Genomic DNA, 23,601 nt, shown 5'->3' on the forward strand with positions numbered 1-23,601 from the left:
TGAAGTAATTATTAAAAATAGACTTAAACAAAATGTACTTTCACTGGGGCTTTCATTTATCAAAAGCCTTTCCAGAAAGAAAACTCATGGCCATGTCATTATGTAAGAGACAGCGAAGGTTGAGTTGTGCTGGTCTGCAACATTAAGACATGAGATGATAGATGACAGTACAGTACGATGACAGTTTAAACTGTTTGCTCATCCCAAAGTCTTGAGGAAGATAGATGGTAGACTACAAAAGTACAGCGAACATTTTCAGGGACTGAATCATTCACAGCACCATACCCCAGAATGACTTTATCAGATTTCTTTTTTTTTTTTTTTTTTTTTTTTTTGAAGCTGTGAGTGCTAATTTAATGCAATCACAACAGACAGTGTGAATTATCCACCTTAATTTTTAAATGCAGAATTAAGGTATTTCCCATAAATGTGCTAGACGTCATCAGTCACTAAAAATAAGAAGATGAACACAGTGCAGTGAACAGTAAATGATTAAATGTACATGTAAATGTCATTATACTCAATATGTTGGGGTTCATCTTGTGCAACGCAAATTATAATTTGACATCACTACATGACATTTACCTAAATAACAAAAGGGTCATTCCGTGTCAAATCAACCAAATTACAGAAATTATTGTATTCTGTTAATACTGTTTTGTTGTGTTTTTGCTCCTCATGTGTTCACTGTGACCCAGTTTCTCCCCAGTCTGATTGTGTTAATTTGCTCCAGGTGTGTCTCGTCGTCTTCCCCAATTACCCTGTGTTTATAAGCCCCAGTCCTTTCAATTAGTGTTTGTCGGTTCTTAAACGTCGTCCCTTGTGTTTCCTGTGCCTTATATACGCCCTGTTGGATTATTAAAGACTCGTTTTTGTGAGTTCCTCGTGTCCTCGTTCCTTGCTCCGTGCTCCCTGGCAAAGTGTGACAGAAAAACCAACCGAAATACAGTTAGCCCTGTGTCTACCCTCCGTTTTGTTTTCCATTTTTTTTCGCACCATCTCCCCGCAGTGTGGAGCACCAGCCCGAGCCCACCGATGACGGAGAGCCATTTTCCCGCCACGATCTGCGAGCCGAGCTACTGAGCGGATGATCTCCCCGGAAGTTGAGCCCAACCCGTCAGAGGGTGAGCTGAAGATAAATCTGGGACTGCGGGACAGAGAGGGGTCGTCCGATCCTCCAGTGTCCGCTCCTCGAAAATCCCCTCCTGTGCCTGTCCTCGCAAGTGCCCTCCAGTGTCTCCGCTGGTCCCGTCCAGCTCTCCTGCGTCTCCGCTGGTCCCGTCCAGCTCTCCTGCGTCTCCACTGGTTCTGTCCAGTTCCGCTCTTCCAGAGCGCCCTCAAGTGCCCGCTCCTCCAGAATGCCCTCCTGTACCCACGCCTCAAATGCCCACCCTCTCCTGCCTCCTCCACCGCTGTCGTCTGGCAGCCCCCCCGCTCGCCCTCAGCCCCCTATCTGTATGGTGCAAGCCCCGTGGGTCTGCCATCCTCCAGCGTCGCCGGGGCTGGAGTATCCCTCACCTCTGCCTCCAGCCTCCAAGGCCCGGACTCCTTGGCTCCTAGCTCCCTCGCCTCCACCGTCACCCCTCGATCCACCAGCTCCACCGGGCTCTCTCGTCCCTCCGGCTCCGTCCTTGGTCGGGCGTCGACCCACCATCGCCTCAGGACTCCTCTCCTCTGGCTGCGCCTCGTCGCTCCGTCCCACCAGCTCCGTTGGGCTCCTTCCTTCCTTCAGCTCCACCTGGGTCCTCAGTCGCTCTGGCTCCGCCGCGGATCTCCGGGTCTCCGCCTCCGCCTCCGCCTCGGTCGCCAGAGCCCTCGGCTCCACCCTGGCCCCCCAGATCCTCGGCATCCCCCTGGCTCGTTGGTTCTCTGCCTCAGGCTCCTCTACCACCTGCTCCGCCGCCGTTGGTCGGCCCCCTGGAGTCAGCGGCCTTCCCTCCTCCATGGCTCCTCCCTCCGTCGGCTCCACTGTGGGCCATCTTCACGGATGTGGCCTGGGTCCAGCTGTGCGCCTCCTGCTCCGGGTCCCTCCTGTCTCTTCCCTGGCTCCTCCCTCCTTCGTCGCCTTCTTGGTCTCTGTCTGCCGGCCCCCTCCCGGGTGTCCGTCCTCCTACTGAGCCGCATCCCTAGTTCCCACCCGCCCCTCCCCTTTGGATGTTTCAATGGTGCGAGGACGCACCTTCCGGGAGGGGGGCGATATGTCAGGATTCTGGACTGTTTTGTTGTGTTTTTGCTCCTCATGTGTTCACTGTGACCTAGTTTCTCCCCAGTCTAATTGTGTTAATTTGCTCCAGGTGTGTCTCGTCGTCTTACCCAATTACCCTGTGTTTATAAACCCCAGTCCTTTCAGTTAGTGTTTTTCGGTTCTTAAACGTCATTCCTTGTGTTCCTGTGTCTCCTACGTGTGTGGACTATTAAAGATTGTGTTTTGTATTACTCCTCGCTCCTTCGTTCCTTGCTTCCTTGTCAAGCGTGATACTCTCATTATGTAAATCTCTTATTATGCTGTTATCACCAAATCTTGGATTCAATCAACTTTTATTTCCTTCAGTTAGAACATTTTGGAACTTTGGAACTTTAGCCTCATTTATATGTGATTATATGCACCCCAGTTTTCAAATTATTATTTTTTTTTTTGGCAATGTTCACTCAAAAACTGAGATGCATAAGCTCAGATCAGAGAAGCCTATGATCAATCACTTCCAAAAAGAAAATCAAAACCTATGTTAATTAAAAGAAACAAGCTGATAAAAAGATTGAACAAAACAAGTTGTTGTGAGCTGTAGGTTTTGTCCAATGTGATAACATTTTCAGGAAAAAAGAAAATCCTTTGAGGGTCAGAATGAGGGCCAGGTATGTCTCTTCCTTCAATTCAAGTCTTCTTTTTCATATGAGGTGAAATTCAGGCCACTTGAAAGTAATATCACACCTCTTCTCAACAAGCCACACAATTAATCACCATGTCCATTTATGTATCACTCATGTCCATAACACGAATCCCTAACCGGCCAATAGTAACAGTGGCAGTACAAAACTGTGTTGTAGGCATTTTCCCTGAACACCCTGAGTAATAATAGTTTTTCCAAGGCTACTGAACTTTTATAAACTGTATTGTAATGGACAAAAAAGAAGCTACTGAAGACAAATAACAGTAATACAACCAAAACTACAATGTGCAGCAACTTGTTTAATGTCTTTTATAGTGTAGGAAATCTGCATTCTCTATTGTAAACCTTAGTCTGCTTAATTGTTCTACTAATCACAATTGTCTCATAAAATCTTTTTTCTTTTTTTTTAAGGAAAAAGTGCAGTATTGCTGAATTTTTCTTTTCAGGATATCTTTTTGCTGGGGTCCAGTTTACCTCCAGAGGCCATAAAAACACCTAACAGAGCAATAAATCTATCCAGGCCAGGTATAGAGACAAATTTGAGGATCTCACATAAGCCCTTTGTCGTACACAAAATTGTAAGCCTTTATATGGAGGGCGTCTTATTTAATGCAATTATGAGACACATTTTCACACTAATGATCGTAGCTCTCGAATTATTCTAGAGACAAATGGTTTCCAGTAACCAAAACAGCCCTTATCAGCATTTTTCAATCTGATCAAACCCATTAATGTGAGTGTTTTGCATGCTATTGACTGCATCAGTAAGTCTGTAGGTCTATTAGGTTACGTTAGGTGAAATGTATTTGTAGTAAGTTAATCTTCCCCTCTCTAATGTGTTTTGGTAAGTCTAATGTTCACTAAAATGCTGAGTTGGTATTTTTCTACTTTAAAGTGAGGCATTAAATTGATTAGAAATATATTGCGTCGCCACAACATCAATTAGTGGTTATTTATTTGAGGAGACAAGGATTTATGGTGGAGTCCAAAGTAGATGTTGTTCTGCACAACAACAAAGAGAAGATATGTTAATAATGTTTGTGTAATAAATTATATACAAATATTGAATCCTGTATGGTTCTAAATGTCTTCTTCAACAAATCGCTCCGTTGTTGCATAAAGCTGGACACAATTGTGCACAAATTGCATGTGAATGTCACAATACTTGTACATTGTACATTTAGACTCTGAAGAAGTTAAAGAAGAAATTAACTAAACCACAAATTTCCAAGGACATACCAAAAAACAAAAACAACAAACAAAAAATAGTCAACACAGGATTAAATTCTGTCAAACGATTAATCGCATCCAAATTAAAATTTTTATTGCATAATATATGTGTGTGTTCTGTGTATATTTATTGTGTATGTATAAATATACACACATACAGTATATATTTAGAAAATATTTACATGTATTTACATGTCTATATTTATATTCATATAATGTATATTATAAATAAATATATTTAATATATAAAAAAAAAAATTCTGAAATATATACATGCATGTGTGTGTATTTATATTATATACATAATAAATACACACAATACACATGCATATATTATGTAAACAAAAACTTTTATTTTGGATGCGATTAATTGTTTGACAGCACTACACAGGATCAATGCAAATGTAGTAATGAGTGAAACTCTCCTAATGAGATTCGGTGGGTGGAAGATAGGCGAATGGTCCAACTGATCCTCCAAAAGATTGACCCCGGTGGACTCAAACCTGTAATCTTCTGATCCGAAGTTAGACGCCATATCCATTAGCCATGAATCTTTTTAAATGATCAAACGATTTCAACGATTCTGTCAGAATTCGATTATAGATGAGCTTTGCAAAAGCGCCATTAGCCCTCTATGATCACAAGTTTCGCTGAACTCTATAGGTAACGACTTAACTTGCGACAGTTGCTTTTGGTAAAAGCACCCTAGAGTGGTTTTAAGTCACCGACTTATCATTGAATCAAGAACTGACTCTTTTTGGCCATTTGCATTTATTCATTATCATGAATGTGACCCAGAAAATCTAAAGGATTGTAATTGAATGCACATTGTAAAAATATAGATTACTATCTAGGATGCTGATTCTTGGATGTTGATTCTGCTTACTAAAAGGACAGATTGAATGATTTTATATACTAGACCTTGAATGTAAAATAAAGCAGCTGTCATTCTAATGCATGCCGATCATATTGTCTGTCAGCTAAAGTGAGAGTGAATCATAAAACAATATCACTGCAGGATTTAGGATGCCAGACATTGAGATTGAAATAATCAATAATCCAAATAAAGCCATGAACATTCATTAAACAGCAATAAAATGTACCGTCTGGCATGATCATGTTCAAATTCTCCAATAGGTAATACATCAGCATTGACATTCAGATATGACAAGTTCCACTTATGGGAATATAACATTTGCATAATTTCCCCTGGCTGTCGAGTTACCTCTGTCTTCTTAAATGGACAGAGGGTGATGCCAAGCTGCCACTCATCCAGACCTTTAGGATGTTTGTGTCTGGATCATTTGCAGGATCTTTGAAAAGTGAAAGTCTTGGTTAGTTTTAAATCCATTAGGTTATCTGTTAGCTGAAATAAAACACTCATCCACATTAGCTATATATTCTGAATCATTCCCTTGAAGAAAAGTATCACATTATGGAACTTTATCAGTTAGGCTATCTTCTCAGGAAGCAACTGGAGTGGTATATTATCTGAAGAAAATCTGAATGGTGCTTGCTTTCTTATGCAAAATGTTTCTGGGAATTACTCTTAGCACCAAAGTAGTTGCTAAATTGTTACTATACTGTTCTGGCAGGTTTCTGGTGATGCAAGGTGTTTCTTACTGACTCGAAACAAAATTGTGAGTACAATCACACCAAAAATAATAGCACACCTTTTATTTAAAAAATCACATGATTTGAGTTACAATTCATATCCAAAATTGGTGTGAGATTAAGTTTAATATTTAAAATGTGGGCTTCGGTTTCACTTAAGGTGATTTTTGACTTAGAAAGCACAGCTAATTAAAAGTATCATTATATTAGTCAGTACATTAAAGGAACAGATGAACTAATAGTGAAAATGTGCTAAAAAGTCACCCAATATGTAGATGAGTTTGTTTCTTCATATATTTGGAGAAATTTAGTATTACATCACTTGCTCACCAATGGATCCTCTGCAGTGAATGAGTGCCGTAAAAATGAACGTTCAAAGAGTTCAGTCAGATGATTAAAACAACACAATAATCCACAAGTAATCCGCATGATTTATCTGTGGATTTTGTTGTGAGAGGACAATATGGAAGGGATTTTTTTCATTGGAGATTTGGATTATGGATAATTGGACTGGAGTTATGTGTATTACTTGTGGATTATTGTGATGTTTTTATCAGCTGTTTGGACTCTCATTCTGACGGCAACCATTCACTGCAGAGGATCCATTGATGAACAAGTGATGCAATACTAAATTTCTCCAACTCTGTTTTGATGAAGAAACAAACTCATCTACATTTTAGATGGCCCAACGGTGAGTATATTGTCAGCAAATGTTCATTTTTGGGTGAACTGTTGCTTTAAAGCCATAAAAGATAATTCTGTGATTGACAGAACCTGGAGTTAAAAAAAAAAAAACTCTAGATTTTTTAGACAGACACATAATTGGAACATTAGCTTGTCAAGATATATAGGCCTCAGGAAAAAGCTGACACAAAACAGGAGGAGCGCCAATCCAGTGTTGCCAAATGACAATCTGCCAGAAAGAGATTGTCTATATTATATTGGGACTATATTATTAATCTATCTGCAGTGATATGAGGTAGTGCATAAAATTAAAGAGTGAATGCAAATGTATTCAGGCTCAAGGAGCTGTGAGAAGTATAATACATAAGTGTAACCAGGAGTGTGCAAAGATGCAGATTATACAAAATCAGTAGCAGTTCACTTTTTCATAATTTAGGATGAACTGCTGTTCATACCAGTTCCAACATTTCTTATTCCACGATCTAGTTTGAAATACCGCTTTCACACCAACCGAACTAACTGATGACAAACAAACTGTTCTGGAAAGCTGTAGTGTGAAGTGCATATTGATTCCATGTCACCCAGAAACAAGGCCCAGCGGTTTCAAGCGACGTGATGGAGCAGCGGCTAAGAGAGCCACACAGCAATCATTCAAATCTATAGTGATCTATTGACTCACAAATGCCACCTAATCAATACGGCCATATAGGAAAAGGCAGAAAACAAGACCACAAAAGAAAATAAACCATTTAAAAGGCACCAAGGAGCACAATCTGTGATTATGTGCACATGGGTTTAACACCTCACGCCATCTATATCATGAATGCATTAAGACAGACAGATCTAATTATGTGATCTCCTTCTAGTGAGAGTGGATTTCTCAAGGACTCTGATAATCCTTAGGGAGAAGATGATATTGGAGTGAAAACCGGTTATTAGTGTTATCACAGTAGATTTTGGAGGTGATTAAAAACTAGAACTGGACATAAAAATGCAGAAAGGGCAATGTCAGTAAACTTTCAATTAACCTGTGAAAATGTGAAATTGCTTTGGCTGTTTCATGTTCCAATATTTACTGACCTGTGACAACAAATCCAGTGGTAGTAGTTGGGTAATCACACCTTTAAAGAGGTTGCAGGTGATTTGGTTTCATTTCAGCGGTGCACTATTGTAACAAATCATTTCTCACAACTGGAAATGTTGCATAGGTTGCAAACCTTGTGTGCTTTGATGTCTAATGGTTTATACTGAGTACTCATTATATCATCCTGACCAGCAAAATGCATTAAAATTCGTAAAAGCATATGAGGGTTTAAACAGCAAGGCCAATTGCTTTCATTAATCCACTGGGGCTGTCAAATTATGGATTACAGTACATGATACCTTTATTAATGGCTCAGTTATTTGAGGTAAGGCATGATGTAATACATCGTATGCACCTTAGGTGAGAAGATTTTTTTTGGCAGCTATACCTTTATCTGAAGGTTGATTTAAGTCTTAGTGAACCAACAAAAAACAACATAGGAAAGCAACCACTCTCCGTCTCTATATCTCTTTTATTTAGCCTCATTTACAAGGCAAATGTGTGCACATCTTTACAAATGTGCTTATTTGGAAATCTTATGGGTGTGTGAGAGGACATAAGGAAGTTAGTTTAAATTAAATATACTTTTTTACCAACCGTATTGCAAATTAAAGCCATCAAGATTTTGCTCTTTTTCATGCATTAATAATTAGGAGTAGGAGTGCATGTATTAGCATTTTCAGGAAATGTTGGTTATGTGTTGAAGGCATGCCAGTGTGAATAAAATGTAATAGTTTTACTCACCACAACATTTCAGGAATTTTTAGTAAACTTTATTCGTTTAGTGAGTTTCAACTTGAGTTCAATCACAGATACATTTCAAGTGGTTGTATTACATATAATAAATTAATCACTGTAAATTGTTCTACTTGATTTCCCAGCGTGCACTGAATATATTGTAGATTATTGTTTGTTCTTCTATTTTTCGCTGTTTTTACTATTTTTGTTTGTTGTCAACCTCAGTTGTTTTTATTTGCCACATTCCACTCTTTGTGGAATGTGTATCAAGATGATTATTTTAATATGTTAGCAAAGGTTTGGGCTCTTTTGGGTCATTTTTATGGTGCTGTGTTTGAGTTCTCACTGCATTTATGCATTTATGTGGAATTTCATCCAAGCATATTTTGCATTGCATGTAAGTTCATGCACTTCCTAAGTCCCGCTATCTTGCTGTTACATTTACATTCACATTTATATTTAGCACACACTTTTATCCAAAGCAGTTTACATTGTATTCAAAGTATACAGGGTCAAAGTATACAGTATATCAGTTCATGCATTCCCTGGGAACGTGTTGTTACTAGTACATTGCCCTACTATTTGAACTACAGGAGCACTATGTCTCAACTTTGCCTGATAGGATAGAAAACATTCAGGTATCAGAGCATGAATGCATTGGATTTTCTAACGCAGTGTGTATGTTAAGTGTATTTTCTGGAGTAAGCTGAAACTACAAAGCAGGACAAGTGCATGGCATTGTAATTTGTTGTTTAACAAATATTGCTAAGTTAAAAAAAAAAAAAAAGATATAACTAAGATCAACTGAATCATATTGACTGAAAAAAAATTAAAGTAATAGTTCAACAATAAATTACAATTTGTTGCAAATACTCACCCTCAGGCACCCTAGATGAGTTTTTGAATTCATCTGAATAGATTTGGAGAAATTTAGCATTTCATCATTTGCTCACCGATGGATCCTCTGCAGTGAATGGGTGCTGTCACAAATGAGAGTTCAAACAGTTCAAAAAACATCACAATAATCCACAAGGAATCCACATGACACATGTTTTTATCAGCTGTTTGGACTCTCATTCTGACGGCACCCATTCACTACAGAGCATCCACTGGTGAGCAAGTGCTGTAATGCTACATTTCTGGAAATCTGTTCTGATAACGTTTTGACAGTAAAGTAATTGTTTTAGTGTGTTTCTTCCTTTGAAATTTCACAGTAGTGCACTTCCAAGTTTGTTTTAACAAAGCAAGATGTTAAATTCAAAATGGAGTGAATTTTGAAGTATATTGTTCAGTCAAATGCAAAAGGGAAATTCAGTTATGACATATTCACATTACCAAAAAAAAATGGTGTCTTGTGTTAGTTGAATGTGTTTGGCTCCCCAAAAAAGTTTGCATAAACATTTCATATACTTTTTTCTGTGGAGGGACTGAATCTCAGGGAATAAGCTCAGCCAAGCAAAGTCATGCATGATGCAGCCATATATTTCTCACTAATTACGCATTTTGTGTGGCACCACAGTGTTTTTGAATGGTAATGTGAATTGTCGCATTTTAATTGACCCTCAGCGCCTTTTCCTGGCTTCTAAGTCTTAATTTAAACACAACAAACAAGTGCAAAAAGTTATTGCTTCATTTGGCAGGCTGGTGTAGAGCAACTGCTTTCAAAAATGTGCGTCTATTGTGATTCACTGTGTTTTAACAAAGCTACGTCCTGCAATTCACTGACACGGTTTCAGCCATTTCAGATACAAACATTTTAACTTTACCAACACTTTTCAAAATAGCTTCTGCCATTAACACATAATGGTTAGATTGTCTTGAAAGACAATTGTCTTGAAAACTCGAAAATTGTTGGTTGGGTATCAATTAAGAACATCAGATGATGCTATGGAGATACAGTAGATAATACCCAGACAAAGGTAAAAAAAAATCCCAAAACCATTGTAAAATCCAGTTCTCGGACTTCTTCAAACATTCCTAATCCCTCCATTACCCCCAACGGGATTTCAGTTCAATTTAAGTCTTCCCATTCTCCGTATCCAGGTCAGGAAAGGGGCTCACTTCCCCCTGTCTTCCTTAGCACTGCCCAATAGGTGTAATTATGATGGATGGGGCAATTTCCAGAAGCTCTTTTTTGCCAAGGGGGTCATACCCATCTTGGTTCCTCACAAATGTAATGACTTTTCAAAGGAGCGTACTCACAAAAGTGCATCCGCAGCACAGTGTTTGAGAGCTGACCTAAGGCCAGGTATGAAAAAGCAACAAATTACTGACTATAACTGGTAATGACACCTAATGACACCATTTGCTTTGTGCTCAAGAAACCCATATCCAATGAAACATTTTATGCTGTTTTTTCAATGAAGGATATTCAGTGTCAGATTTTCCTCAGTGGTGTAATGACTCAAATTTTATGTCACTTTGTCACTGAAATGTCAAGCCAACCAATTATTTCGATTTGATGAATTTTTCGCAATTAAATCCAAATATATACTGTATGCTTCTTCTTTAGAAGTGTAAGTTTGCTCTAGAAATGAGTTCTAAACATTAGTGAAATTCATTTACGTTTTACCATAGAGAACCAGAAGTATTTCAAATTGGGTCCAGGGACCACAAGAGGGTGCTTAAGGATCTACGGAAAATTTGAGAAGGAAAAAAAAAAGTGTTTGTATGACTGTAGAAGTCAACACATTAAATTAAGTTATTTATTTTTATGTAACATTTTGTGACACAACACCTTAATGAATTTACTGAATGCTATATTATCAGTATATTAAATTATTAAAATATATAATGTTATGTAAAATGTATATATGTGTATATAATGTTATGTAAAATAAACCTAGTTATATGGAGAAAAAATATTTAAAATTATTTATTTATTATATTTTTATAAGACAACAATAGTGTAACAGTGAAAATGGTTTTCATCACACCCAATTGTGTGTAGAAATAAAAAATCATATAAATCAAATATTAAGCGCACTGACAATATGTCACAGAAGGTGAATTATTTAATTATGCAAACAAGTTGTGCTACACTTCTCACACGGTATATATGTGTCTTGAAAAGAAAATAAATAGCTGTCTTAATATTGTAAGTAGAGGTCACTCCCAAAAGTATCTTCACTTCTGGGAGTCCTTGGTATCAAAAACTTTGAAAACCCCTGTCCAAAAACTCTTGGCTCTGAGATAAGCATATAACATTTTTTGTTTTGTTTTTGCTGAAGTTTTATAGAGCAATATATAATCTTTATAGAGTCTTTTCTTGTTCAATTAAACTGGCTTTTCTGGATTAAAAAATCAAGCAAATGGAAACAGTGTTAGGTTAACTGGGGTTAAATTTCTTCTTTGGGACATTCCGTACAGCCAAAGATTTTGCATTGTGCTCTCTTTTTATAAATGGTTGATTGATTCCAGGCTTTGTTTTTTAGCGGCAGGCATTCACTTTAATTTGAAATGGGATTTGATGTCTAACAACAAACAAACAGGATAGAAAAAGTGCAGAGGAAATATCAATTCTAATATCGTCAAAGGATGTTTAATCCTCTCAGACATGACAAAGCACCATGATAGAGATGTGAGACGTGAGCGAGGACAAAACATGCTGATCAGCTAATTGTTGTGCATCCCCCCAATAACCTCACCTGATCTCATACAGCTGAGCTCAGCGCTTGAGGTCTTTGAGGGAAGGTTCGTGCTTGCACCCATTTATTGCTTTCCCGGCTCCATTTAGATGTCTCTGAAGACCTCTGAGCCCCCGTTTTAACCTTCAATTATAAATTAAGCTGTTGAGGTAAAACGTGTTTATGGGCTAAATGTGGCCAATTTAATTTGAAATGGGATTTGGGTCGAAATGTCTTTGCAGCAAACATGCATAGTGTTCTTTATTCTCACCATTATTAGGTTAGACACTAGTGTCTTGAGTATGCTTAGGTGCAGAGAGCACTGTATGTATACCTGAACTAATAAAACAGAACAATATCTGGATTAATGGCAGACTTGAGATACAGTGCTTATAAAAGACTTTTTCATGTTTAGTGGCTTTACAGCAATGAATCATACTGGACCTCTTTAGGCTTTTTTGACACTGATCAACAGAAAAACACTCGATAAAGGCATTTTAAATGATACGGAGGATAAAATCCAAACTAATTCATTTCATAAGTATTCACCCCCCTTAATATGACACGTAAATAAATCCATAGTTAGAATTACTTGTGTGTAGTCAGAGTTTCAGCTGATTGTATAAAAGCAACTCTATCTGGGAGCTAAAACTTCTGGTGAGTCAATATTGTGGCAGAACTTACATCATTAAGACAAAAAAAAACCTACGAGCAATTCAGCGGAAAAGTAATTGAAAAGCACAAGTCAGGGAACGGCTACAAAAAGACTTCAAGAAGTAATTGAATATCCCTTGGAGTATAGTTAAATCAATAATTAAGTAATGGAAAGAGCATGGCAGTGCTGTAAATCTACCTAGAGTTGGCTGTCCTCAAAACCAAGAGTGACCGTGGAGGACACTAGTGAGGGAGGTCACCAAGACCAGCTGGAAGAGAGGTTTCTGTCATCTGAAGAGACCAAAGTAAAGCTTTTTGGCCATCAAACTAAACACACGTCAGCCAAGTAGAACGTATCTTTTGTGAAGCATGGTGATGGCAGTATCATGCTGTTGGGATGCTTTTCTAGAGCAAGACCTTGAAGTCACGCGAGGGTATGAAAAGTGCAAAATACAGGAAAATCCTGCAGGAAAACCACAAGACTCCTCTGACTTGAAACGATATTTGTTTTGCTGAAAGCAGCATGCAGTTTTCTAAAAAAAAATGGAGAAACACTGCAGTTGCCAGAAAACCTATCCACATAAATGCAAGTCTGAAATTGCTGTCATCTACTTCTATGATTTGATAGGGGTGAATACTTGTGTAAATAATTATTCAATGTTCATTAAATGTAAATTTTCACTGACATGAAAGAATATTTCTAGTCCAAAGCTAAATAGATGTTGTTAATGTTCATGTCCTGGAGTAGCTAGATCAGTCAATCCAATTGATTTATAGATGGACTTGAAAAGTGCAGAAAGAAACATGCAGTTTGCAGTTTTGAAAGAAGAATGGAGAAGCATTGCAGTCACCAGTGACCCACAGACTGCTGCTACTTAATTGGGGTGAATGCAAAGCAGAATTAAACATGAAAAGTACTTTTTATAGGGAGTGTACAGCCTCAGCATACAAAGAAAAGTTCTTGCATTGGCACTTCTCACATAAACTGTCAAGAAATATCTGGGTCCTGTTTTACCCCCCAAACAAAATAAGAAATATTTTTTTGGATAAAGACAATAAAGCCTATTTTTAGGACTGTTGAGGTTTTTCCAAAGAAGTCATACATCACTTAGTTTTACGAAAACTGGCCTTTCTTAAGTGTGTGTTCTTTAAAAAAGTCTCCCACTGCACTATTTATGAGGAATTTTGAAAGTAATTTCTCCTCCAGATCCCAAAACGCTGGCAGAAACGACTGTCTACAGCCAATTTTTAGAGACCTACATAATCAAGGTGCCTAAATAATTCATAGTATTACTAATCCCAATTTCCACCAGCACAGCACAAAAGTCAATGACTATTTGACAACGGAGCAAAAGAGAGAGACATAAAAGTGCATAAGAGAAACCCCAAGTACAAGGCATTTATATTTGACAAGACAGAAATATACCGGCCAAAAGCATTATTGGATATCCTTTGTGTTTTCGAGAAGGGGTGGAGAAGTTCCCGTTGGATGGTCTGTCCTCCATTCTTTGTCCTTCTACTGCCCTCAAGTGGTAGTATTTTAGAGGACATACATGCACATAAAGAAGTGACAGTGAAGTAGAGGAATAGCAAACAATATAACTACCACCCAGCTAGAAAAATTATTTCATACTACATTTTACAAAATATTTGAAAAAAAAGATGAGATCACATGCTATAAAGTAAAAAACGGATCTTTTAATATTGCATTCATTGTTATAGAAGTTTCCATTTACAAACAGGATATATATATATATATATATATATATATATATATATATATACACACACAAATACATGGCAGGTGACAATATAGCGTATGGAACATACTGTATAACATCTATACAACAATCTGAACCTCATTTATATTGTTTGTTGCCATCATCTGATGGAATACGGTCCAGACTCTAGGAATCATAGTCCAAAACTATGAAAAGCATAAACTTGCGGTCTGTTTTCCAACATATTCTCCATCATGTCCAGGTCTTCCCATATTACAGAGCCATAATGAAGCGTCTGACTTGTTTCAGGTACTCTGGCTTCAGGAAGTCCTGGAGTTCATCCTTTTTTACCCAGGCAAATGAGTTGTTCTCCAGGAGTAAGTGCTTATGGCAGGATAGCACAGCTTTGAAAAAGAACACCTTGGCTCCAACACTGCCCTCTTTCTGAATGTCCTTCGGGTATTTATATTTGTAAAATCCACAGGGTGCATTGCCAAGAAAAGTGGCCTTTAGGTCAGCACCTATAGACGACAAATTAAACAGAAGCTTAATAATTTAACCCGCAGCCCATTTGATTTAAGAACTACAGTCTTGTTATATCATCACCCTCAGGCTGAATAAAGAATTTTATTCAGCCCCAAAGTCCTTTTCTTTAATCAGAAAATGTAATCAAGTTTCATTTACATTTTTTCTTGCCCTGCTTGTGATTCAGTGTTAAAACTAATCATTAAATGCCTACTTATGAAAATGTTTGATTATCAGCTTTTCTTAAAGCTGACATCAACTCTCCAGTTCAAACTGACCTACCTGAAACGGTCTAAATGACTATTATACAATATAAGCATCAGAATCAGGAAAGAGCTTTATGTTGCCAAGTATGATTGCACACACAAGGATTTTATTTTGATGACAGAATAACCTTCCAGTACACAGAGACAACAACAACACAGATAACAAAAATTAAGATATGTGGATAAAATACACATATGTATAAATAAACAAAATAGACAAATTTGCATGTACCTGGAAGACTTGCAAGAGCACGTTCGGCCGTCTGTCGAAGTGTCTCTCCCGTCTGCCACTGTATCTGAGGCAGGAGCCAAAGCTTTTCACTGCCAACATCCTTCTTCACCAACAAGATCAGGCTTTCTGCTAAACAACGCTCTGAAGAACTCACGCCTTTCTCATCAACACCTGTAATTTGTGTACATTCAACATGTCTGAAATGTCATAAAAACATCAAAAGCAATGATTTAATCTGATTTTCTTTCTAGACTCTATCACTGCCAATATAATGCTCACCGTGTGACCTCGGAGCTGGTTGATATTGCTTGAGTTTCTGTTCCCAAATATCTTCCAGATCTTGGGCTGTGACAATTTCTTTGTCTCTATAATCCTCCTCCTCTTCATCTGAATCATAATCCTCTTCTTGTTTCCGGCTCATCCGTGCAGCGTCCTCCAGGAGCCTCAGCTCATGATCCGAAAGCAGACTTCTCTCTAACTCCATCTGAAATCGTAAGCAACCCTGTGAGATGTGTTTGACAGGTGGCTCATGGCGAGCAGATTAATGGATGGGCAGCATTATAAGGATATGCTTGAAAGGCAGAGCACAATATTAAGATACATACAGACACACAGCCTCAAAATATGCTACATAGCACAATAAATTAGACAATTAAAATAAATTGTATGTAGGTAAACGGTGCCGTCACCAAATACATTGTCCAAAAACATTATATGTGACCCTGGACCACAAAACCAGTCGTAAGTATTTGTAGCAATAGCCAAAAAATACATTGTATGGGTCAAAATGATCGATTTTTCTTTTATGCCAAAAATCATTAAGATATTAAGTAAAGATCATGTTCCACTAAGATATTTTGCTCATTTATTTCCATCCAAAGTTATTTTTTGATTAGTAATACGCATTGCTAAGGACTTTAAAGGCAATTTTCTCAATATTTAGATTTTTTTGTACCCTCAGATTCCAGATTTTCAAATAGTTGTATCTCAGCCAAATATTATCCTATCATAACAAACCATACATCAATGGAAACTAGCACATTTATTCAGCTTTTAGATTATGTAGAAATCTCGAAAAACTGACCCTTATGACTGGTTTTGTGGTCCAGGATCACATTATATATTTCATGTCAAATACCTGGTGCATAAGCTCCATGAACTCCTCCTCAATAGGGCTCCTGTCTTGAGAAACCACAGGCAGCCGCTGCAGACATACGGCTCCATGCAGCGCCCACGGAGACGCGACACCCGCAGTTTTTACATTTTGCGCAGACCACTGTTGCCTAGTGGACGAAACATTTCGCATGACTTTGTTTAATGCAGTTGTAGTTGTAGTTATAATTCTCCATAATGGTCGATAAACTCTAGTGAAGGGCGTCGCCATTTTGACCGCACGTGCTCCCGTAGTGCTTTGCGGAGTTTGTGAATAAGACGCGACTATTTCGAAAATAGGGGTAACCTGTTTAGGAGAAAAAAGGTTTGGCGCTATCCACAAAGGTCATTTAACGAAAGTTAAGAAACACTATAGTTATATTATGTATAATTACTACAGTTAACCTAATACAAAATACTCTACGTTACATTAGATACGCTGGCGTCTATTATATAAATAAAACTCCCCTCTGAAATACAGTACGATTGTGACGTTCCCATTAAACACACTGTACATGACCGTCAATGTCCGCCAAGCTACCTGAAGCCATGTGTGTGTGTGTTTGTGAATAAACTGCATGATTTAAACACACACTATGTATCTTAGGTTATATAGCCTCATTCGAGGCTCGTGTCAGCAGCTTTTTGAGCCCTTGAATTCATCTAGACGAATAATGTAAGTAGTTTATGTGGTTGTTATAGCAGCACATCTGATTAAGTGAGACTTGTGTAACATAATTATCCTCCACTATATTTAAGTCAACACAACAATCATATTTCAAATGTTGACATACTACATTACTCCATACTACAGCGGTTATGCCATTTTTTGGACATGGTACTATGGGCATACCATGTTGTTTGGACAGGACTTAATAGTATTTTTTAAAGGGATATGATATTAATATGCCTTTTTGACATTGCATCGTAGTAATACCATGGCTTCCTGGACATGTGCCACACTAAAACCCCCATTTAACATGATTACACAGTGGGGTTATTTGACATACCCCCTAAGTATCATATTTACTGTCAGTGACTAGTTTGGAGATGCATACTCATTCTTTATTACTACCTTTTTCCACATTTTACAATAATAGCGTAATAATCAAAACTATGAAATAACACAAGATCAAATGTTTTGTATTTGAGCTTCTTCAAAGTCATCACCGATGTGTCTAGAGACCAGATTTGCACATTCTGGATGTGTTTTGTTACTAAGGGACCTAATTGATCATTGTCTCCTGCAGTGGCGGAAATGTGGGGCTTCAGCGTCCGCTGTCAAGCAGTGCCATCCGATTACAAGAGGCTGATGCCAAACCAGTGGAAACCGAGAAGCCATCAGCCCCTGTCAAAAGACTGAAAGAGTACGACAGAAACAGTGACACACACACCTGCTTTCAAATATAGTTTTAACTCAGGGTCTCCCAGTCTTTTTGTCAGTTCTTAGGCTATGAATTATCACATAAATCAACACCAGTAATAAATGGATTGTGATACATTTTAGGATTCTTTCATGAATAGAAAGTCGAAAGGACAGCATTTATTTAAAACATAATTTTTTTGTTACATTATAAATGTCTTTACTGTCAATTTTATTCAATTTAATGCATCCATGCTGAATAAAATTATAAAAAAAATGTAAAACCCTAAACCTTTGAGTGAAAGTGTATCAAAGTTTCTGCAAAAAAGTAGCATAAACTCTTTTTGACATTGATAGTAATAGTTATCATTTATAATAAAGTATCTCTCTCTATAGATAGATAGATAAAAACATAGATCGATATAAAAATGCGTTGAAGTTCAAAATCTGATTTAATTGTAAAAAAAAATATTTGTTATTGTTGTTGCTTATATTCTTTTCCCTATTTAGTCTCTTCCCTCCATTTCCGGGTGAGGAGAGCTCCCTGACATGGTACAGCAAGAAGTTTGAAGAATTACCAATAGCACACATAAAAGCCACATATAACAAGTAAGTTGCTTGACAAAAATGAAATGGTAGTGATTGACGAATTGAAATGGAGTTAGTTCAGATATAGTTTAAATATAGTTTATTTGCTCTGTGCATGCAGCTATAGCATAAGTTTATTTAATCTCTTAACTATTCTTGTCTTTTATCCATCTGTTGTGTTGGTCAAAGTGGTTTTGTTGCATAACATATCAAGTACATCATGTCTTTTAGTTTAGATGCCCATGTGAAATGAATTTACAGTGTTTTCTTGGTGTATCTAGGTACTCTAGATGTTCATAGTATATGCATTATAGTTAGTACCTAATACTGCATGTTTACATATAGCTAACTGTCTTTTGTCCTTCATTTCTTGCTCAAGCACACATATCCACGTCACAGATTGTCTGGGCCAGTACATGGTCCGAACCTCGTGTGGATCAGAGGGTTTCAAGAATGTGAAGAAATCCACTCCCATTGCAGCACAGACCGCTGGGATTTCAGCCGCTGCGGTAAGATGGACAAAATATAAGGATTTAATATGAAATCATATTGATTGTATAACATATACTGAAATACAATGTGTCAAGGAATGTTTAAGGCATTTTTTGAGCTAAATAAAAATAAATGAATGCAAACTTATCCTGAGTGCAATGGATTTTAATAAAAATAAAGTTTTGTATAGTTGTCAAAGCATAAACCATATGTAATTTCATTTGAACTGTCTAGTAGAGAGCGATATATCAGATATTTCCATTAAAAATAATTATTATTACTTCTATTTGCAGTTGTGAGTCTTTTTGTGTCTGTCCTTTAGATGTTGTCCACTTGATGGCAGCACATTTCTTTGTAGTAAATTACAAAGCAAACCCCGTTTAATTGTTAAAGTACCCTTCTTTAGATTGTGTTTGAGAGGTTTTCTGCTTTAAATTTAAAGTCATGCTGAAAAATTCTGTCAGAACAGACATAAAATATAATGTTTGAAACAGGGTCGGTCAAAACCTAACTTGAAATATAGAGAACATGTGAAATAAATTTTTATTTATTTTATATATATATATATATATATATATATATTTATGACGGTCTTACGTGTGTGTGTGTGTGTGTGTGTGTGTGTGTGTGTGTGTGTGTGTATGTTTCCTCAGGTTTGACTTATCAACAGTGTCTTATTGGCTGTTTCAGTGCTCATAATGATAATATGACTGGCCAGGAGAAATAGAAAAATTAAAAATAACATTTCAAATCTTCGGTTTCATGTTTATACGTCTCTTCGGTTACTTCCACGCTATTTGTTTGTAATTTCATCAGCGTGTGTCGTGAAGAGTCTTAATGACAACCGTGAGTCACAGCAGGCTGTATAATCAGTATATGACTTCCCACTGATAACCATTCATTTGCTGTATGGACACAAGCATTATGATCTAAATTAGTAGTTTCAGACAGACCTCAGATTCTAGGCTCCTGCAATTTTGTGTTTCCTCAGTGATTCATTAGTTTTTATTATGCTAAATGTTCTAAATGTATGTATGTTTGTCTTGAGCAGAAGGCAAGGGCGAAGGGAGTCACCTACGTCCGTGTGCTGGTGAAAGGACTCGGTCCAGGGCGATTGGTGAGTAGCTTACCGAGGCCAAAGATTTACAGAATTGAAAAAGCTCTGAAACATCCACAGTTCCTTGTAGATTAAATTACATTGTAGGTGAGAATTTCCTGGGAACTATGATATTACTTTTTATTTATTTTGACATTTTCCATTTATTTCATATGACAGTTTATCTGTAACAGTGAGAAAACCAAAGTGAACCTGTACACATTTGAATGCAAATGGAGCGTCTTGAATCTGTACAGCTGTCAGCATCATAATTTACCTCCACTCTCAGTTGAGACAAATACTCTGTTGCTGTTTTCTAATAAACTGTGAATTTTGCAGTAAATAACAAAAAAAATGTCACAGTTGTGAAAGATAAAATAATCCAAATGCAAAATAGATGGATAAAAGATAAATCATCTACATTTTAAATTTTCTAAAGAAAATGACTGCTTGAATGTTGTGAATGTTGTGTGTGGTTTTAGAGGGGTCGCTTTGTGACTGCTACAGTGTTTTGTTTGTTTGTTTGCTATGTGATTTTGTGGTCAAAAGAACCAATTTTCAAGTCTTGATGATATTCTAGTCCATAGATAAGACTTGTGTTCCTCCTTCAATATACACGTAAGTTTCTTATGCTCACCAAGGCTGTGTTTATTTGATCAAAAATGCTGTAAATATCGTAATATTATTACAATTTAAAATACATGTTTTCTATTTTAATAATTTTTGAATGTAATTTGCTCCAGACTTCAGTGTCACATGACCCTTCAGAAATCATTCTAATATGCTGATTTGGTGCGCAAGAAACATTTGAAGAGTTCAGACGCAAAAGCCTCTAAGTGCCGTTTGAAATTTTCTTATAAAATCAGCATTTTTATCAGACTATATGTGTAGAGTCAGTAATGTCACTTTAATGGCAAGGAATAGGTTATATAAAAGTTCATCATTTAACTAATTCAAGAACTCTAAGATTTTATTAGTTCATTTAACTAATAAAAGAACAAACAAGAAAAAACAAAGGATGAAGTGGTGCTAAACACTGTTGCGTGGCGTGTAAATGGGTAAATGGGCAGCTTGAGGTGCACAGATGTGCAAATCAGTAAAAACTGGTTCAGGGGTGCGAACAAACAAAAGACTTGTTTGAAATGTCACCTTTTCTGCCCTGTTTGAGGTGTGCTGTTACCTTTTAGTGATTTGCAGCCAAAAAAAGGACTAAAAATCTATTGAGGGGCCACAGCCATATTTAGAAGCAAGAGACTTAGGGTAGGACTTCTGTTTCACTTATATTGCCCATCCACCCAGAAATCTTATGAGGTTATTCTGGTGCAATTTAAAAAAAACAACGAGGTGTGTGGAAAAAGAAAAAAGGTACTTATAAAACCAGCAACACTTGTGGAGTGTATAATCAAAGAATAAAAAGGAGCTATAGAAAATCAGTTCTTTATTGTGCCAACGCATTTCTGCACACAGGATTTCATCAAGACTAAACGATTAGAAATGAAGAAAAAAACACCTAAATGCAAACAAATAGCAAGTTTAAATTTGCAACCCATCAATAAGGAAATCAAAACGGATCCACCAATCACAAGACACATCAGAAAACAAGCCAATAACCTCAATTGTAACCAGTATTTTGTACAGAATTAAGTAAAAATTGTTTATAATTTATGACACCTCCCAGTAACTGCATAGGGATATCACGGTGGTTTCATCCAATTTATTTTTCTGATTCTTTCAGTAGAGTGGTAGCAGTGATTATTTATTATTCTCTGTATTCTGCCTGTATGGTACGGCAACAGTTCTGCGTGCTGACTATTCAATCAATACTCTGAAACTGACCGATGAGTTCTGTGAGCTCAGCGGTGGCCTGCATGCTCTTACTCTGAGCCGGGTGGGAGGACATTAAGGCTGGGTGAGAATCTAATGAGCCCCTCCAGAGCTGCAGGCAACAGGGGGCTTTTAAGACTTGCATTACTCTTTTACCTACCCTCGGTTTATTCACAGTCAGAAGCTTCCAGACTAAGTTGCATTTAAGCAGATGGTGGTTGGGCATAAATAAATCAATGCAAAGCCACCAACTGCAGTGCTAACCTATTTGAATCAAATTACTAAATAGGCAAGCCAGGGTAAATACTTATTGTTGTAGAAGAATAGATGTAGATTTGGATAGGAGTTTGATAGGAATCTGGGATGCATTGATTTTACCGATTCGAATGTTGTTGGTAAATAGCAGGTAATAGTATAGACTATTCTATTTAATTATCTATTTAATCGTATTAAATTAAAATGAGTCATTTTAAATGCTACAAATAAATTAAGGCATCATAACATTTATTTTTATTTTTTTCTCAAATGTACTCACCCTCAGGCCATCTAGGATATAGATGAGTTTGCTTTTTCATCAGAACAGATTTACATAAATTATGCATTACATCACTTGCTCACCAATGGATCCTCTGCAGTGAATGGGTGCCGTCAGAACGAGAATCCAAACAGCTGATAAAAACATCACAATATTCCACAAGTAATCCCCACCACTCCAGTCCATCAATTATTGTCTTGTTAAGTGAAAAGCTGTATGTTTGTTAGAAACAAATCCATAAATCCATCACTAAGATGTTTTAACTTTAAACCATTACTTCTGGCCAAAATTCCCGTCTGTAGTCCATAATAATGCTTCCTCCAGTAAAAAAAGTTAATCCCCTGTTGTACCCTTACAACAAAATCTGCAGACATATTTGTTTAGAACTGTTTTAGACTGTCTTGGGTTGTAAATTGTGCTTGATCTGTGCATATTTCTCTCCTGGTTCAGATAAGATGACTTTTTTTACTGGAGAAGGCAATATTGTAATCAGGGGGCATGTACTGTAGCCGGAAACGACAGTTTGAAATGCCTAAAATTATGGATTTGTTTCTTACAAACTTACATCTTTTCACTTCACAAGATGTTAATTGATGGACTGGAGTGGTGTGAATTACTTGTGGATTATTGTGATGTTTTTATCAGCTGTTTGGACTCTCATTCTGACGGCACACATTCACTGCAGAGACTCCGTTGGTAAAATGTTCCAATGAAGAAACAAAATCTTGGCATTTTCAGCAAATTAAAATTTATGGTTGAATATTGGTTGTATAACGTTCAAGAGTATTAGGACTCATTGAATCATTTTGTCATTGGAGTCACGCATGTCTCTTGTAGAGAGAGTGTGTTGTTGTGAACTGTATCTCCTAGCTGACTTGACCTACATTGATTTTGCTCCCCTGCGTGTAGTCTGCCATTAAAGGGTTAACCATGGGAGGACTGGAGGTTGTTTCTATCACCGACAACACCCCGGTGCCACACAATGGCTGTCGCCCTCGCAAAGCACGAAGGATGTGAGGAGGAAGAAACCCCATGAACCCAGAAGTCTTGTTTGTCTCTCTCTCTGCATTATCTTCCACCATCCAGTCTGAATATAGATGTTGAATTATTCAGGTCAACGCTGTTCGAGAGTAATGCTTTTTTTCCTTTTTCACAACAGCAGTGCTATGTATGTTATTTACCTTTTTGATAATTATTAAAGTGTGAAGGTGTCACTCATCATGTCTGTTTTTGTTCTTATTAGTGCATGTACAGCTTTCAGCTACGCATGGCTGTGTAATTTAAAATGC

General features: G+C 37.3%; 2 protein-coding genes across 2 annotated transcripts; one reads left to right on the plus strand and one right to left on the minus strand.

Annotated features, from left to right (window-relative positions):
• Positions 1–14,323: 14,323 nt before the first annotated feature.
• Positions 14,324–16,646, minus strand: LOC306844239 (large ribosomal subunit protein mL46-like; the record flags this gene model as incomplete). Its single annotated transcript, XM_079376212.1, has 4 exons — positions 14,324–14,760; positions 15,263–15,433; positions 15,542–15,746; positions 16,401–16,646. The coding sequence occupies 4 exons, from the start codon at positions 16,644–16,646 to the stop codon at positions 14,513–14,515; spliced, it is 870 nt and encodes a 289-aa protein (XP_079232338.1). The 3' UTR covers positions 14,324–14,512.
• Positions 16,647–16,922: 276 nt separating this feature from the next.
• Positions 16,923–23,529, plus strand: LOC306888370 (small ribosomal subunit protein uS11m-like). The gene is made up of 6 exons (XM_079446608.1): positions 16,923–17,090; positions 17,665–17,781; positions 18,288–18,386; positions 18,745–18,874; positions 19,909–19,974; positions 23,222–23,529. The coding sequence occupies exons 1-6, from the start codon at positions 17,011–17,013 to the stop codon at positions 23,327–23,329; spliced, it is 600 nt and encodes a 199-aa protein (XP_079302734.1). The 5' UTR covers positions 16,923–17,010; the 3' UTR covers positions 23,330–23,529.
• The last annotated feature ends 72 nt before the right edge of the window (positions 23,530–23,601 follow it).

Source organism: Barbus barbus (assembly GCF_936440315.1).
Source record: "Barbus barbus genome assembly, chromosome: 2".
NCBI lineage: Eukaryota > Metazoa > Chordata > Actinopteri > Cypriniformes > Cyprinidae > Barbus > Barbus barbus.